We start from the raw sequence: 17,956 nt of genomic DNA on the forward strand, positions 1-17,956 counted from the left end.
AAAATCGGTGGGGATTTCCCCTCACGCTATCGCGCAGCCATAATGGCGACCAACTGAAAACCAGTGAGACGGGTTTTTAAGCAATATATTGGCGAAACTATTAATTAATTTCTAGAAGGTGGCCTCATAGCTGTTAGCCTATACAGTGATTCGTGTTTGACATATAGCGGGCATAATAATTGACCAACTGAAAATAACGAATAATGAAATCGTCAACTCTAAAACTAGCATATTGACAACCAACTGTTATATGCCTGCGGTGCGCACCTAACAGTAGATTAGTCTAAATTTTTACCGGGCTATAGGCCTACACAGTGGTTCGCTTTCAGAAAGAAAGCGAGGACTTTGTGGTTGACGAGGTTACTAGTTTAGCTAGCAGCCATATTTGTCAACCTACAATATATTATGTATTGTTCTGAGATCCGACGCTTGCTCTACTAGAGTTCTTATTGGTTCCGGTATGCGGACGTCACACCCAGGTCCCCCTATCGGAAATTGTGTTCTCTGAAGAAGCCAAGAGTCAGGAGGTTCATCTGTGTGCCTAAAGGGGAACGGCCGAGGTAAGTTACCCGTAATATATCTCAATACAAGAAAAGCCGCTTACATATTTCACAGAGACTTTCGTCCATAAAGATGCTTTCCGGGTGATATCGTTAAGGGTATTGTTGTTACAGTTTTATTGTCCTGGTTTGTTGTAAGTCCAACCTTCTGCAGCCTCACAACACAAAGACCGGCTCCCACAACTGCACGGCGATATTAGCAGATAGGACCGTGAGCCGGGGAGGTTTTGGCTTCCCGATAGTGACTGCGATTTAATTCAGTTAGTTGATTTTTGCCGGGTGCCGTAATAACGTGCATACGCGCGGGTAGTCAGCAGTAATTACAATTTCTTGAACAGCTGTTTTGAGTGTATCTGTGCACTTTCAGCTACAGACTGCAACACAATGATAAAACATAAAGGAAGCTCCCCCCCATGTGAAACCAGACTGTAGCTGGTGCACTGTGTATGTGATGAGACATGTTGAAGGCAAACCCTGACATGATAGACATACCGGTCAGTATGCCGCTTCACTTGGGGTGCATTGTGTTTGTTTTCATGCAAGTTAAGTAACATGGTGTCACACTAAAGCTCAAGTTTCCACTCTCAGTGAAAGTTGTGCATTGAGGACGTTCGCGGCAAAAAGTGGGACAACGCGAGATTTCATTACGTATCCTATACGTTGAAGAGAGAGGGGAGGAGACGCTGCTGCAGCAGCGTGGCTTAAGCATGCTGTAGCACTGAGCTACAGCACAGCTCGGTGTCTTAATGTACACATGGCTATAAAAAACAGCCAAATGCAACCAAAATACGCAAATATAAAGGTTATTTTGAAAGCAAACCCTCAGCCTTTATTCCCCCACAGTCTGGTAGACAATAGGGGATTAGGCAACCCACCCATTGGCCCAGTCTCACCCACCACCCCCACCCCTAGAAGCCAGTCATGGATAGGGATATACACAAGGCTTTGGCAACACTAACAGCTATGCTTTTCTTATGAGTAACAATGTGAAAATTCCCTCTGGAATAAACAAGCTTTGAGAGGGAATACATGATGGTGTTAATAAAGTAAATATGGTAATTTTTCTCCCTTACATCACTAAATGCACCCACAGTTGGTGTTTAGGTAATCATCAGGCCTTATTAAACATAAAAGCAATACAAAACAATCCATGAAACACTCAAACAAATCCATAAAATAAGTGTGCATGGTAAAGTTTAGTGTCTTGTCTTACCCCCGCTACATTCTGAGTCACCAAACAGTCAAAATGTATAAAATGGAATAAAAAAATACATACACGTGAATATAACTCTTAATTCACAAAAACTGTGATTGTTGTTTTCTTTCTTAGAGCAAGATGGCAAATACAGTGGTTGAGACTCCAGGCTCCTCCCGCGATAAAACCAGCCGCTTTTACCTGCTGGCCTGGATCAACAACCTGCTGAAGACAGACTTCAAAGATGTGCGGGAGATGGGCTCAGGTGATTCATCAGTATGAGCAGACCTAGTGCAGTTTTTTGATACGCCTGCTATAGTCCACTTTAATCATATCGAGTTATGTTGGAGTTAAATTGTACTCACAGTTCATACTTTCAGATATCAACTTTATTTTACTGTTAACATATTTTTAATCTCCTGCAGCTGCTTCACAATAAAAGTTTCCAAAAGCAGTAGGCTTTTATTGTGAAGCAGCTATAGGAAATGCACTGTATTTGTCACTCAGTTAACAGAACTTCATTAATGGTGCTATTCTCCAATAAAAATGGTCTACACAGCGGCTAGCAGACCATATTTAAATGCTGCATGAAGGAACAGCACAAGCAGAAACAGCCACAGTGAGCTGTTAGATGAGGAGTCATGTTGCACTCCATGCACACTTTCTGAACTGTCTGATCCTACAGGTGCATGCCACTGTCAGATCCTGGACTGGGCTGTTCCTGGCTCTCTTGACCTGTCCAAGGTGAAGTTTGATGCAAAGACCGAGGATGACTGTAAGCACAACTTCACTCTGCTGAACAAGGCCCTCAGCAAGAGCGGTTTTACAAGGGTATGCCTCAAACTTTATCTATCATTAGAATAAAAATCTTAATTACAAGGACAATATTAATGTTTTTGCATGCCTGTGAACTTTATATTATGTATTTATTATCATAACATTATAGAATACACTGAAAATGTTGTAGAGCCAAGGAGCAGTGATTTCCTGGAGTCTCAGCTTGTTGTTAGGCAAACAAATGTTGATGACGAAGACTCCAGAAAATCACTGCTCCCAGCCAAGTTACGTTCATTTCTAAATTTTGCCTTGTCTTCTTTGTCTTAATTTAGATCATTCCAGTTGAGGAAATTGTAAAAGGGGATTTTAAAAGCAACTTTGAGATCCTGAAGTGGTTCAAAGCTCTCTACTTAGCAAATGTGAAAACTACCAAATATGATCCTGTGAAAGCTCGGGACAGCCAGGATATCAGCCCCATTGTGTTATCTCCACTGCCACGTAAGTGTCATTCCACATTTTCTGTCAGTGTGATAATAAAATAAAGCAGTGTATTTTGTTTTAATTAATGGTTGTGTGATAATATTTTTTTTCTCTTATTTTGTCAGGGAGCCATAAATTGGAATCAGGCGCAGAACAGAACGGCACTGAAATTACCAAAAAATTCCCGTACTCTGAAGAGTGGAAGAATATTTTTGACTGGGCTGAACGTAGCACCCTTGGAGACCACTATACCTACTGCCACACTTGTGCCAGAAACTTGAGCACGTATTATAAAGGCCTCTCTGAACTTCGGCGACACTCAGAAACGAAATTACACAAGAAAGAGGCTGAAATTTCCAAGAGTGCTGCTCTGCAAAGCCAACGCTCTGAACCGCTGCCCTGTAGCGATGCAGCTATTCAATTTATTCACAAACACTATAACAGCAGCAGCTCTGCTAAAGGTGAACAGGTGTCTAGACAATTTGCACGCCACAAGCTGGGACTGCGGTACCCCAGAGATATTACATCTGTTTGCCAGCACACTCCGTACTGTCTATACATTTATGGAGGAGTAACAGTGGGAGAGGATGACACCGTCTCTGTGGTCCTTGTTGGATTTTTTGACGTTAAAGTCGGCAGGTACTACATCCGGTTCCTGGATGCTCTTCAGTCGGTGGACGGTGCTGCAGCAGTGGGGGAGACCTTGAAGAAATTTGGGCTACCCACAGATAACCTTGTCGCGGTTTATCTCGACGGAGATGATGTGGCCTCGGAGCAGATTTGCTCACAGCTCAGGGAAATCAATCCAAACATAATAGCGTTAGAAGGACTGTACAGCATCGCCGACGCTGCTTGCAATGCTGGAGTTAAGCAGCTCTCCAATCAGACTCAAGAGCTGATGGCAGACATCTACGCCTATTACTCCTCCTCCTCTACAGAGAATGACAACCTCAAGGCTCTTTTTGGCTCAGATATCACTCCGGACAGTCCATCATTTTGTATCAACACCAGCTGCCTTAACTTTTGCCAATTAGTCACAAAAATGTTGGAAATATGGACAGATCTGATTTTGTACTTTAGCTCTTGTGACAAAGATGATGACAAAGCAAAGTCAATCTGCACCCAGCTGCAGGATCCCAAAGTCAGGGCAACATTTATGTTCCTGAAGCAGGCCTTAAAGCCACTGCAGAGTTTCCAAAAGAATCTGCAAACAAAGGAAGGAGCTCCCCGAGCTGATTTGGTGTCCATCTTAGAAGACGCCAGTAACCTGCTGGGTACCTACATCCCCTACTTCCTTCATCGTCAGGCTGCTGATCGCTTCCTCAAGGAACTCGATGCCCAAATCCTCAAGAACAACAAATTCCACCTGTCACATCCTGAACTTAGTCTGGGCGGGAAAGCCGTGGAAGACTTCCTTAATGAGTCTGAGGCTGCAGACGCACTGCCATTGTTAAAAGAAGAGGTGCTGTCTTTCTACATTGCACTCACAAGTTGCATTGCAGAGAAGCTGCCTCTTGGTGATAGTGTGCTAAGGAGCATAGCTCAGCTACTGAACCCTCACAGCAGGCAGCAAGTGACAGGGAAAGCAGTAGAGAAGCTTGGGATCAAGCTGGGAATCTGCAGCTCTGAAGAGGAGGTCAGCCAGCTCAGGAACAAATTCCTTGAGTATCAGTTGGCTGAGGAGAGCAAGGGTGAAGAGGGAGAGAAGAACCAGTTAGCAAAGGTTTCACTGGAGAAACACTGGGCCAATGTACTGAAGGACAAGAAGCCGACACTGTTTAGAAGGCTTGTTTTGACCCTGCTGTCTCTCCCATGTCCACCACTTGATGCTCAGCAAGTGTTTTCTCAGGTATGTAAATACAGTAGCTGTATCAACATCTTTTGTCCGTGTTCCATTTTTGTGGGTTAAATTAATTTTGTTCACTTGCTGTATGTCCTGTCTCAGGCCTTAGGGAATGGAGACTCTGCACTTTTGTCCGAGAGTGAAGAAAGCGAGTGTGACTCCACGTCTGACAGTGCTCTCTCTGACAGCACCGGCAACAAATACTTCACAGTTCACACTAAAGGTAAGAGGAAAGATTGGCCATCAAGTAAATTAAACAAGTTAAATTTGCATCTAATGAGGCGATGAAGAAGTGTATAAGGAATCACTGCATTTTTACACTTTAATTTTCTAGAAGTGAATGGCATTACTGTGAGCGTGAAGCCGTGTGAAGTCCGCCTTACAAAGTTAAACAGTAAGAAAAACAATTTAAACTTTTTATTTGTATAATTTACATTATTAAAGTGTAATTTTACTTGTATATTTTTCTTTTGTTTACTCTCTAACATGTCAGAACCCCATTATCGCCTCTTGGATCTTATCACTGAATACTTTCTGTTTCCTTTCAAAGAGCTGAAGACTGAATATGAGAGAATACCTGGAGACAATGGTGTCATTTGGAAAGAGGTAACAGATTTTCCTCTCCGTCTTTACTTTGCTTCTCCATCTGCTACATCTACATGGAAAAGACGCAACTTGCTTGATTGTCAGGAGCAAAATTTGACCACAAATACTGTCAGCTAGTCTTGAGAGCTGAAATGTGGCTTCATCTAAAATCCTACAAGTGAATCCTCCATTCCTCACTCCCTCTCATCTACTAACAGTCTTTTCTCCTTGCTTCTTTATGCTTTTCATCTTTATGGCCAGCATCCTCACTGGTACAATGAGGTCCAGCTTCCCTGTGTGAAGGTGTTGGAGTGTTCTGGGGGGGTACATTTGCATGTGCATGATATTTGAGTGTGTAATGAGAGTGTGTTGTCTCTCAGGGGACCAGTAGGGGGAGTTTTGGCTGGGAGAGCAGCTTGCGCCAGAAGCCACAGGCCCGTACAGTGTTTCAGGCTGGTGTTAGCACCTGGTCCAAACCCATAGGTCATGATAAAGACAGCAAAAAGGGTGTGGAGTCCCAAGATGAGGTGGTAGGTATACTCAAGTATACTACCAGAATACCCATGACAGGCCTCTTTGCCCTCTGAAATGCTACTAGAAAGAACAAAATAAATATTCAATGGTTTATCCTACAACATGTGAGCATCCTGCGCAGCCCAAAATCCAAAAAGACAGATTACATATTTGCAGTTTAGTTAAATTACTATACAAAAGATTTAGAAAATAATCTTTCACTGCAGCAGGTAAGTGTTACCAAAGCATCCATCCGCTCATTGGGCATCTGCAGGTTTTGCAGAGACTAATAAAAAAGCATTGAATTTGTTTTCCTCAAAAAGGCTGTTGAACAGATCAAAAAGAATCAGAACCCAATCCTTCCTCTAACACACCTTCATCTCAGATTCATCCTTCACTTTGTTCACCTGGTGCCAAGTCAGATTGGAAAGCAAAAGGACGACTCATCCTCCCAAGCATCATCAGTGATGCAGGGTTCCCTTTCCTCTTGTTTTTAACAAATTCATTCCTCCATGTCATCTGACATCAAAAATAATACTGATGCTTGTGATTGGTGGTAATATTAGAAATGCCTTAACCTACCTGCTACCTAAACTTAACATCAAATGAAATTACAGAAACACTCACCAACCTATGAAATACGCAGGTCATCATACATATTCCTTTTTACCTTTGACTTCTTACGCAACTGTGGTCGACTTTCAGGCAGAAGAGTCATCGCCAAATGGTAAATCTACACCAAGAGGACGACGGAAACAAGGTTACCAGGTATAAAAACAGCAACAGGAAAACATCCACAATACAGCAGCTCGCAGTCTCATCAAACATGTTATAGGAAATATCTGTATCAGATTTTTTATCTTCTTGTAGATGAAAATGTAGTCCTGAATAATGTCTGTTTTTCTTGTTATTTTTTGACGTCTGCAGGATGGGAAAGGGTTTCTGGCAGGAGAGCTGGTGTGGGGGAAAGTGAAGGGGTTTTCCTTGTGGCCCGGGATGGTGATGCCCTGGAAAACCAAGCTGGCTCCCCCGGGAATGAGGAGGGTGGAGTGGTTCGGAGACGGGAAGTTCTCAGAGGTCAGAAGCACAGTGCATGTGCTCGAGCTGCAGAAACACTTCACACGTGTTGAGTTGGATTTTTACATCATCATTGCTTTCTGTTGCAGATCTACACCGAGGGTCTTCTCCCATTTAGTGCCTTCACTAAGTGCTTTTGCAAGAATTCCTTTGCCAGCTTGCCCATCTACAAAGAAGCCATTTACCAAATCATCGAGGTAGGAGACATAAACTGCCTCATGTTCTGCAGGACTGATCTTCATGTTTGTTTCTTGCCCACCAATTTAAATGACCTTCATGACATCAGTGCTAAAATGTTGTTGAAGGATGAAGTCAGTTCTCATCAATTCGCACGTCATAAATCAGATTATTTCTCTTCATAATTAGGGTTTTTCATCTCCTGTCTTCTTTCTACTGGGATTTAATCAGCTGAATGAGAAGGGATTTGGCATAATTAATGACATAGTTGTGCATCTCTTTCCATTTATTCAAACAACATATTTATTAGTTGTTACTCACTGTTTTTGTGTCCTATGTTGTGCCAAAGATAACTGCAGCCTTATCAAAGAAGTATCAACAGATTCTGAAAGTTTAAAGTTGGCTTCAGCAGTTATTTGACAGTTTTATGGCTTTAAATTGGATGAAATCAGAAGAACGAAAACATCAAAGACGTGTCATGTATCACGGTGTCAGGCAGATTGCTCAGAATCACTTGAGGGAAATGTTTCTCCCAATGCTCCAGAGTTTGATCACACCTGTAATCTGCAGTTGGCAGGTGAGCGATGTGGGAAGTCTTTTGCTGAGGCAAAAGGAAGTAAAGAAAAGGAGCTGAAGTTGATGCTGGACTGGGCTTTTGAAGGATTTCTGCCCACAGGACCTGAAGGATTCGTACCTCCTGGTATGTGCACATTAATAAATCCGTAAAAAATAACACACTGAATAAGTCCTGTCCCGATTTCCACAGTATTTTATAGCTGCCTTGTATTCATAATGGAGGGCAGATTTACAAATAGATACAGTACGTACTGACTGATGACTAGTTTTATAGAGCTGTATAGACTAATGAAAGTCTCAGGAAGTAGGCGGGGTCAGACCAGTGTTGCTGTATGTGCGTATATTAACACATTAACATTTTATAAGCATTATGTCCTGATTGCTCTGTTAGCATAGTCAATTTAACTTTTTTTTCATGCTTAATGGCCACACATCCATAGTCAGAGTGAATTTGTATTCAGTGGTGTATAAATGTCAAAAAATGTTTGTTTTTTTCCCTGTGAAACTTCTTTTGATTCTATCTTTTTCTGATCTTCAAGATTCTGCTGCACATGCTGACTCTTCTGACTCTGCCCAGTCTGACTACCAGCCCCCGGCAAAAAGGAAATACATTTTTAAAAATAAGGCAAATGCACCTGTCATCACCTATAGCAAAGGTACGTTATTTTTGTCCAAATGTCGTCCACTAACATAACAACAAATTGAAGAACCTAGTAGATTCACAGTGGGTCTCATGTTATTATCATCATATTTTTTGCCCCTGCATGATTTCTTTTTAAATATTTCACATTACAGAATCAATAATAGAGAAGATCAAAGAGAAAGGCAGAACAATTGCAGGTAAGTTTTGTGTGAGCGTGGAAGAAGTCTGTGATTTTTAATCTTTGGTATAAGCATTAAATTCTTAACTGTAAGGGAATCGTTTACTATTTCAGATTTTTGTTTGACTTGTGGATCCACTGAGATTGAGGTGCAGCACCCACTGTTTGAAGGTGGTCTTTGTCTAAAATGCAAGGTAATCTAACAGCCTAATGATCTTTGTCTACTTCAACATGGTTTGCTTTACTCCATTTCAACCCAGTTTGTAAATGTCTAACCTCCATCTGAAACACAGCTGTCATTAACAACCCAAATGCTGCGACTCGACATTGTCAATGTTTGCAGGAGAACTTCACAGAGACGCTGTATCGCTACGATGAAGACGGCTACCAGTCGTACTGCACTGTGTGCTGTGCTGGGCTGGAGGTCATCCTGTGCGGTGAAGTGAGCTGCTGCAGGTAAACACTGCTCAGGTGTTATCTCTCACAGGCCGGGATGTTGATGGTGACTGCTTTTCACTGCAACCTTATTTGAGATTTTGTGATGATTCTGATTATTTTTAAATAAGAAATAGCAGGGTTGGTCACTCTCTGTTACTTTCAGTCAGATGGCTCCTGCAAATCACTCATTCACTGATTCTCACTTGATGTTCATGGGTGTTTCCGGTCTCTCCCAGGTGTTTCTGTAAGGACTGTCTGGACATCCTTGTGGGCCCAGGAACCTTTGACAAGCTCAAAGACATCGACCCCTGGAGCTGCTACATGTGCAAGCCATCACAGTGTGAGGGAAACCTCAAACTAAGACCAGACTGGAGCGTGAAGGTTCAAGACTTCTTTGTCAACAACAGCGGCATGGAGTTTGTACGTACCACATTCTCCTTCCAGTACACATCTCCTGTTTAATTAAATAATTCTGGTGCAGTGGTGCTGAAAGCTGTTGATTTACTTTTTTAATCACAGGAGCCTCACAGAGTTTACCCCTCCATCCCTGCTGGTCAGCGCAGACCTCTCAAGGTGCTCTCACTTTTTGACGGCATTGCAACAGGTTGGTTCATCTCATTATGCTTTAGTCATGTAAACTCATCCCATCTTTGTGATGTTGTATCTATACACATACGGTATACACATATACCGTAATGGAGTTGGCTTTAACTACTGTGGTGTCATGGCAGGATACCTGGTGCTCAAAGACCTGGGCTTCAAGATCGACCGCTACATCGCCTCAGAGATTTGTGAGGATTCGATTGCTGTAGGGATGATCAAGCACGAAGGGAAGATCGAATATGTCAACGACGTTCGCACCATCACAAGGAAACATGTGAGTATGCGCTGCAGTAAGATCACTCATGTTTATAACTAATCTAAATTTGTCGTTCAGTTTCTGAATTAAAGAGGCTAAAAACAATGTAAAAAGATGAACTGAACTGAAGCTCTGTGTGTTGTAGCTGGCTGAATGGGGTCCATTCGATCTTCTGATTGGAGGCAGTCCCTGTAACGACCTGTCCATGGTCAACCCTCTGCGAAAAGGATTATTTGGTATGCAGGTTCCAAACCTCTGTTACCAAACAGTTATTGATAAAATACCAGAGAAAATAAGGTCACTATAGGTTACAGCACAGCTCCTCTTCTTTAATAACTCTGTGTATCTCTGTCTGTCCTGCAGAGGGCACTGGCAGACTCTTTTTTGAGTTCTACCGGATTCTGACGTTGTTGAAACCAAGGGAGGACGATGACCGTCCGTTCTTCTGGTTGTTCGAGAATGTTGTTTTCATGAGCGCCAATGACAAAAATGACATCTGCAGATTCCTTGAGGTGACTATGTTTGATTATTTTTACAATATCTTGTCAGGTCGTTGGCAGGTATCAGGCTGCATTATTGTCACTGCTCATTATCTGAGTTTTGTTTTTTCAGTGCAATCCAATTCTCATTGATGCAGTCAAAGTCAGTCCTGCTCACAGAGCACGCTACTTTTGGGGAAACCTTCCTGGCATGAACAGGTACGCAGTGATCAGCAATCATATTCCTGCAGACACTGAAAGACTAAATTTACTCCTTTAAAAATACGTTCAGTTTACACGCCTGTCTGTATTTCTGTTTAGGCCTCTCGCTACATCTTTAGACGACAAAGTGGCTCTTCAGGATTGTTTGGAAGTTGGACGCACGGCGAAGGTAGAGGCGTTTAGTTTGCTCTGCTAAGTATAAGTATAGTATAAACAATAATCTGAAGTGTCAGACTTGTAGCAAACACTGCCAGCTACAGTCAAGCAAAAACTCACAGTAAACTAACTCAAATGAATAATTTTGAGAAATACTTCTGGGAAGTACTGAAAAATACATGAAATCTATAAAAGCTATTTTTTCCCTCCTGGTTTTCCATCATATTTTCATACCTTGGCACAGTATGATTGTTAAACAGGAGGTAAACTGCATCATATTTGGTATTAAAAAAGCCATAAAACATCTTAAATTCAGTGTAGTAAAAACTGTAGAAATCCAGAGAAAAGACTGAACAAGTATCAACTCTCAAAACATGATTCTTAAAATTGTAAAACACCCTGACTCTGATTTGTGGTCTCTTCCTGCAGTTTGACAAAGTCCGCACCATCACAACAAAGTCTAACTCCATAAGGCAGGGGAAGATGGGACCGCTACCCGTCTCCATGAATGGCAAGGAGGATTACCTGTGGTGCACCGAAATGGAACAGTAAGTATCTCTGAAATTAACACGTCCTTGGAAACATATTGTTTACATCTCATTAGGTAAAAGCGGCATGTCTGCAGCTGCTGTGCCCTGCAGTCCCCATCCACAGAGAAATCCTCGAAGCCCCAACTCCCTTCACCAGCAGGACCTGCCCAGACTGAGGCTCTGTTCATTATTAGTCTTAAGAGTGAGGACGACAGAGGACAAGGCTGATTTCTGTGTTTAAGTCTTTTAAACGTTACTCAGTTCTGATGTCAGGAATATTGATTATTTTAGTTTAATATAGTCCATATGGTGACTTTTCTGTTGCTCTACAAACAGTATTTTGTTATATAAATGTAAATATACAGATAAATGCAAATAATCTGAATTTATTCTTACTTTGCACAGTATTTAAAAGAGAACAGACAAGAGTGTCAATAAAGCACCAGGCTGATTAGGATTAGTTCAAGCAGCAACAAAGATAAGTTCAGTCTCCAAACTAAAGACAGATGTTGACATTTTCTGTAAATAAAGAAAAACTGTTCTTCCTGATTTTCATGTGTATGAACACATGAGACACATTGGATCACTACATGTTTTATAACTTAAATATCATTTGTGTGGTTGCCTCTTTCAGGATCTTTGGCTTCCCCAAACACTACACAGATGTGAACAACATGGGCCGGATGCAAAGGCAGAAAGTCCTGGGTCGCTCCTGGAGCGTCCCAGTTATTCGCCACCTCTTCGCTCCACTGAAGGATTATTTTGAATGTGAATAACGACTCTGAAGTGACTTTTCATGTCAGAGCAGCAGCGGTAAACCTACTGCCTTATCCTGCCCTAAACTCTAGCATTTTGACTTTTAGAAATGTTTTCACTCATGAGCTCCTTTAATCCTGTGAGATGTCACTCATCCACTATCACCAGCAGGCACAGACACTTTTCAGTTTTTAAGTTTTTATTTCAGGATAAATGACGGTGCTGTTATCAAACGGTAATGTTGCTCTCAACATGGGCCTGTAACACGAAGCGAGATTAGATGGTTAACCAGCTATCTTTGGGCTTAACTCAGGTTTTACAGCATCACAAGGCTGACTCACTTTACATCAGGTTAAATTTGTAACCTACTGTAGGGCTAATGTGCTCCAGGGAAACAGCTCAAATACTGATCAGAAAATTGAGTCATTATTACTACACAACAGGATCCTGACTAAGTTTACAGTGAAATGACAGTTTACAGTGAAGTGACAAGTAATGATGCATATTAACCGCACACAGTGTTTTTAATTAGCTCAGTGAATTAAACATTTAACAGTTTGATCAGTGAGATTTATCACTGGGCGCTGCAGATTCCCTCTGCTCGATGGAGGATTTTAGCATCTTTAAGCTTTAAGCTAAGGTTTTCTGGCACAGTCCGAGACCAGCTGGTGAACACAGTGGAGGATTTAGCAACTAAAGAGGCAAATATTTCCCTCAAGAGTTGGTGGAGACCAAACTAGAGGTAAAAAAATTCTACACTCTAATTGTAACTATTATCCAGGATCACCAGTGTTAGACTCAGTAACGTTTGTTAACCCAGAAGACGCTTCGTGATACAGGCCCCAGGTCTCTACCTCAACATTGATTTATCTGTTGAAAATCTACAGTTACACTTTTTTATCTTCATTAATTTATGTAAAATGTTAACTATGTTTTCTCTATACATGTATTTTGTATTGTTTTATTGTGTAATCTTACCAGGGATTTAGGTTTGATTTAATCATTATTGATTGTACCTCTTGAATGGATCAACTAGTCAGTTTTTAAATCTACTTTTTAAACAACTTTTTAAAACTTTTTAATCCAAATTTACATGAATCTCACTGTGGTGGAGCAGTGACTTTGTCCAAAATGACCTCACTGGGTTTGCATTTGTGCAAACATTTTTATCTGTTTTAAGGACTGTTATTTATGCAAGACCAAAAATACTCTGTGGCCACTCACTGAGAACAAACGTTGTATCACTGTAGAGTACTGCATAGGGCTGACTTAATGTAACATATTTAATCATGTCTAATGTAGGAGATGTGTACCTTACAGGACCATAGCGATGGTTTTGCATGTTTGATCTTTTTAATAACTCAATATAAAAACAACAAAAGGCACCAAAACTCAGAGCTCACTGTGGATTCTAGGCTGAAAAAGTCAAGTCACAGACCTTTGTTAAAGTACAAAAGTTAAAAAGATTTTATTGTGGCTGCATTTTTAAAAACACTGAGTTACAGCTCTTGTAGATCTTACTAAATATTTGATATTAGAAAAATAATAAAAGGTAATATTTCTAGGATTCATCTTTTTGGATGTCGGACAAACAAGGCTACATGATTAGCATTTTTAATCCTTATATTCTTTAAGCATCAATTAATTGAGAAAATGATCAGCAGGTTAATCAGTAATGAGAATAATAATTATTTGCAGCTGTGCTGTAACACCAGTGTAAGAGGCAGTACCAGTAGTAGAAGCAGCAGTAATGTTTACTGTAGGTGCACATGCAAAAACACTGGTATGGTCCTTTAAATCTCAGTGAAACTCAACCCAATGGTAATTTCCAAGAGTGTAATATTTTTTTTTTGATTTTGTTTAATTGACAATTTTTTTAATTGTCCTCCAACAATCGTCAGTACTGTTCAGGTTCAGGTGCTTCTAATGTTAACTTTACTGAATGGTAAGATAGTGGTGTTGCCTTAGGTATGAACCGCGTTCACTGTAAGTGCTGAATCTGTCCACGATGGACGGGCCGACAGTGAGATCAAACTGTTCTGACGTGATTGACACATTTTACCTCACTGATTGTTCAGATGTCTGTTTCCTGATGGTGGTGCTATGCTAACGGTGCTAACTTTGCATGAACATTTTTGGTCTTGGTTTTGTCTTTTTACCTCTACCCTTAATCAACACCTGCTAAAAGTGAAATTTTCATGTAGGTTTTTATTATGCAGTGTGTTGATTGTTTAATTGTGTGTTTCCTTTATATGAACTAAGAAAGTGATGTAGGGAAATATTAGTGTGATAAACAGTATAGTCAGTTTCCTTGGTGAAAACAAAAAGTGAGTCAGGACATGATGAATAAATGTACATGGGATTTTAACTCAGGCAAAACTGAACAAGTTGCTTGCTGCCTGTTTTTTTTTGTTTGTTTGTTTGTTTATTTCTATACGGTCCTGGTTAATTTGGTCAAAAATGTATTTTCCTGAGCCAAAACATCTAATTGTGACTTGTTTAATTGCTTACCCATGACTAATTAAACAAACTTTTCTAAAATCATCATATAAATGATCTACTGTATATTCCACCAGCAGAGGTCGACACTGTTCACAGCACTGCTGCAGTAAATCATGTGGGATGTGCAGAGTGAGGATCAGAGTTTTCATGTTGAGCTTTCATCCTGTCACAACTACAGCTGTTTACGACAGACATGTTAATATGGAGGCAGCAGTGACTTTATTTTATTTCACCATGATAATCCACCCAGTATTAAAACTAAAACATCAGACAGTTGGTGCAGTCTGTTGATCACATGTACTGTTCGTTCCCTTGTTGTTTCACTGAGTCCACACAGTGGCACTGTAACACTGAAGGCTGCTTCGAATGCAGCATTTCAGGGATTTCAGGAGGCATGGGTCCCTCCTCTCTAAGGCTTCTGACCTTGTGTGACTGTTAAGGGCCGGTGGTGAAACCCAACTAATCACAGGGTTTGTACAGTGTTCTCTTTTAACTGAAAACTGTTAAAGACCTTTTTACTCCCACACAGAATTAAATTTAATACTGTTTTCACTGTCATATCAGCTGAAGAATGATGGAAAACCACTGGCCATTGACAGTAACAACAAGGTACATTTTAAGTACATGAATTTATTCACACTTATATAAAATTTTTTCAGTATTTCCCAGCTGTATATAACAATAATTCCTGATATAATAGATCTGTCAACGTGGCCTTGAACCTCTGTATGAAGTAACTGATGATGTTTCTTGTTTGAAAAAACAACAAAGAGACAGAAAACCACCCAAATAAGATGCCTGTCTTTGCCCAGGGCCCCAATGTCTCATAACTGATCTATGTAGATAAACAGTAGAGAACTGATGGATGGATTAACCAGTTAAAATATAAATACCAAACTCATTAATTAAGATTAGGTTAAATATTCAAGATCTAACAACATGTAAACATGTCATCTGGTTAAAAAATTTAATGTTTTTATTAAAAACAATGTATTTTTATCGACACAGTGCTATAATGAGGTAAAGGTCACTTGGAAGATGATGCTAATTCCCAGGGTTTACGTATCCTCTCCATCTGAGAAGGAGTGGGACTCTGGTTGCTCGGTTTTATGTCCAGTTTTTTTGCTCCCGGCACTTCCTTTCCCTCCTGAATCAGGTGCATTACCTCTGCAAAGGAAAGCTGCTTTACCTCTGTCTCTGCGGACGATTCAGCCGCCTGGTTTTTACTGATATCAGAGTCTGAATCTGAAGGCGTCCCCTGCTCCATCGGTGTCACACCTGGAGAAGCAGATCTCCACTGCTTATAGCTCGCTCTGTCTATGGGCTCAACAAACCTGGTGAGGACAGAGAAAACAAACAATTCATTTTCTGTGGTATCATAACATTCAGTATTTAAGAATGAGGATAAAGTTATGATGTTATAATGTAACTGTAATGTGAAGTCAAAAGTGATCAGACAAACCCACTGCTTGTTTATTCAGCTGTTAGTTATGCCCCTGATATGAACTTGTATACATTCAGTAGTTAAATAATTACTCAGATCCTTTACTTAAGTGGAGGCAGTAACGCTTGAATGTAAAAAAGCAAATAAAACTCCAGCATTAATATGACTGTAAAAGTACCCACAGCTAAATATACTTTTAGTGTCAATAGTAAAAGTGCTTATGCAGATTTGAACAGTTCTTTACATATTGTTAGGTAGTTAAATACTGTATCATTGTATCATAATTAATACTTGGCTGTTGAATAAATATAGAAAAAGGCCTGAAAAAACAGGTCAGGTCAACAGGTCAATATGTATTGTTTTGTATGTGATTTCTTAGTTTATTCCTTACACACATGCACCACAATAACCACCTTAACAAAACATTTCTAACACTTGGAAGTTATTTTACAGTCACTTGCAGGATATTTCTCTCTTAAAATAATATTAGTAAAACATGTAGCTGTACAGATGTGACTCACCGGTTATAAAAGAAGAGTTTCATGTCCTGCAGTTTGGTTTCATCCCTGCTGCTGCTGTTGGACTTGTCTAAAACCTTTAACCCGTCCTGAAACCTCTGATCAGCCTCGAAGTCATAAGAGTCAAACCTCAAGAAAACTGACTCCATTTCTGCTCTATGTTATCTTCAATTTCACTGACTCTCATGCGACCTGAGAGACAGCAAACACAGCAGCAACAGCGGCGGCAGTTCCGGATTTTTTTTGTGTGTTTTAAATATTAGCGTCAACAAATGTGGTTTAAAGAAGGTACACAACTGTGAGAGAGTGGAGCTGCAGCTGCAGCGCCCCCAGAGGTCAGAGTCAGTACTGCACATTAATACCAGGCTTATGTCAGACTGTGAACAGAGGTTGTTAATCGGTCGTAAAATTATTAACTCCTCTTTGATGCTGCAAAGATATTGTACAACGTCAAGATCACCGACTTTCTCACATAGGCTGTATGCTTTCCCACCTTAACACCGGCGTTATCTCTCCACAACTCTTTGATCATGTCAGTTAACAGCACAGGCAGTTAACCGTTAAACCGTTAAAGTGCGATACTATAAAACTTTACTAACGGACTGTTTGTAGTTCAGAGTAATTCATCTTCAAATATAATCTGACCAAACGCTTTTGTGTGCTCACGCTACGTTTAACGGCTGCCGTCCATCATGTTGGCCAGTTAGACTCACTTTAGTGAAGTAATTAGCTTCGTTAGCTAGCTACCTAGCTAATTAACGTTAGCTAGCTAGCTAACATTAATGATCCATACCAGCTAAGGCCAGATTGATAACCTTTATAAACGCCTTTCTCTCTCAGCTCAGTTTGCATACTAATCAACTATCTCAGTTTGATTATGTTACGATTTCAGATTTCAGGCTCCTCTTCCGTCCTTTCAAACTCAAGTTCAAATCCGTGCAAGGACACTGCTGACAGTTGTACACAATAGAAACAGGAAATGACATTGAATTGTCACTGGGGACTTGGGTTCTGTCCAAACACAAACAAGATGTCTTCTCAGTAATCTGAAATGCTGCTGTCATTGTGTTTTGACCTCAGAGCCGCAGTAATTAAGCACTCTGTGTCTTCGACCTTGGTTGTGCGATTGTGCGTTTGTTTGTTGGTCGTTCGACACATTTTTGCACTGCAAGAAATGTTTTTCCCACAAAAATTAGTAACGACAGTGTCCCACTCGATTATAGTTATGAGTTTGCCCGTTTTTTGTAAATTTTTATCAACATGAACACACTATGAATTATTATAATGATTGATTATTCATAAATATCACCTGTCAGATACATTTCTTGTAGTTGTTTACTGCACTGGTCTATTTTGTGTGTGATTGTGCCACCTTTTCACTATGTGAAACTGGGTTACAGTGAATTGAAGCTACTCCGATGGGGAGTAACCTACATTGTGTGTGTGTG

The 17,956-nt window shown here is 40.5% G+C and overlaps 2 protein-coding genes across 3 annotated transcripts; one reads left to right on the forward strand and one right to left on the reverse strand.

Annotated features, from left to right (window-relative positions):
- On the forward strand, positions 1–15,005 carry dnmt3ba (DNA (cytosine-5-)-methyltransferase 3 beta, duplicate a). Of its 2 annotated transcripts, XM_018687368.2 has the most exons (26): positions 1–560; positions 1,891–2,020; positions 2,441–2,586; positions 2,865–3,030; positions 3,138–4,861; positions 4,958–5,078; positions 5,190–5,249; positions 5,406–5,461; positions 5,821–5,970; positions 6,659–6,721; positions 6,881–7,030; positions 7,120–7,227; positions 7,778–7,907; positions 8,323–8,439; positions 8,579–8,623; positions 8,719–8,798; positions 8,948–9,060; positions 9,279–9,462; positions 9,562–9,646; positions 9,774–9,919; positions 10,047–10,137; positions 10,265–10,413; positions 10,514–10,599; positions 10,702–10,771; positions 11,188–11,306; positions 11,923–15,005. In XM_018687368.2, the coding sequence occupies exons 2-26, from the start codon at positions 1,897–1,899 to the stop codon at positions 12,062–12,064; spliced, it is 4,425 nt and encodes a 1,474-aa protein (XP_018542884.1). In that variant the 5' UTR covers positions 1–560; positions 1,891–1,896; the 3' UTR covers positions 12,065–15,005. The 2 variants fall into 2 exon arrangements, with proteins under 2 accessions (XP_018542884.1, XP_050927329.1); XM_051071372.1 differs by lacking the exon at positions 5,821–5,970.
- A 494-nt stretch (positions 15,006–15,499) lies between these two features.
- Positions 15,500–16,868, reverse strand: LOC108890499 (uncharacterized). The gene is made up of 2 exons (XM_018687370.2): positions 16,512–16,868; positions 15,500–15,880 (listed from the first exon to the last, which is right to left on the reverse strand). Exons 1-2 carry the CDS (start codon positions 16,655–16,657, stop codon positions 15,574–15,576), a joined length of 453 nt encoding a protein of 150 aa, XP_018542886.1. The 5' UTR covers positions 16,658–16,868; the 3' UTR covers positions 15,500–15,573.
- Between the last annotated feature and the right edge of the window lie 1,088 nt (positions 16,869–17,956).

This window comes from Lates calcarifer, linkage group LG6, assembly GCF_001640805.2.
Source record: "Lates calcarifer isolate ASB-BC8 linkage group LG6, TLL_Latcal_v3, whole genome shotgun sequence".
Taxonomy (NCBI): domain Eukaryota; kingdom Metazoa; phylum Chordata; class Actinopteri; family Centropomidae; genus Lates; species Lates calcarifer.

Excerpts from the sequence above, each read along its gene's own strand:
- LOC108890499 (XM_018687370.2), bottom strand. The coding sequence starts at position 16,657 with ATGGAGTCAGTTTTCTTGAGGTTTGACTCTTATGACTTCGAGGCTGAT. Across the intron at positions 15,881-16,511 it reads AAACTCTTCTTTTATAACCG|GTTTGTTGAGCCCATAGACA; the intron begins GTGAGTCACATC and ends TGTCCTCACCAG.
- dnmt3ba (XM_018687368.2), top strand. The coding sequence starts at position 1,897 with ATGGCAAATACAGTGGTTGAGACTCCAGGCTCCTCCCGCGATAAAACC. Across the intron at positions 2,587-2,864 it reads GCAAGAGCGGTTTTACAAGG|ATCATTCCAGTTGAGGAAAT; the intron begins GTATGCCTCAAA and ends GTCTTAATTTAG. Across the intron at positions 8,799-8,947 it reads GTCTTTGTCTAAAATGCAAG|GAGAACTTCACAGAGACGCT; the intron begins GTAATCTAACAG and ends CAATGTTTGCAG.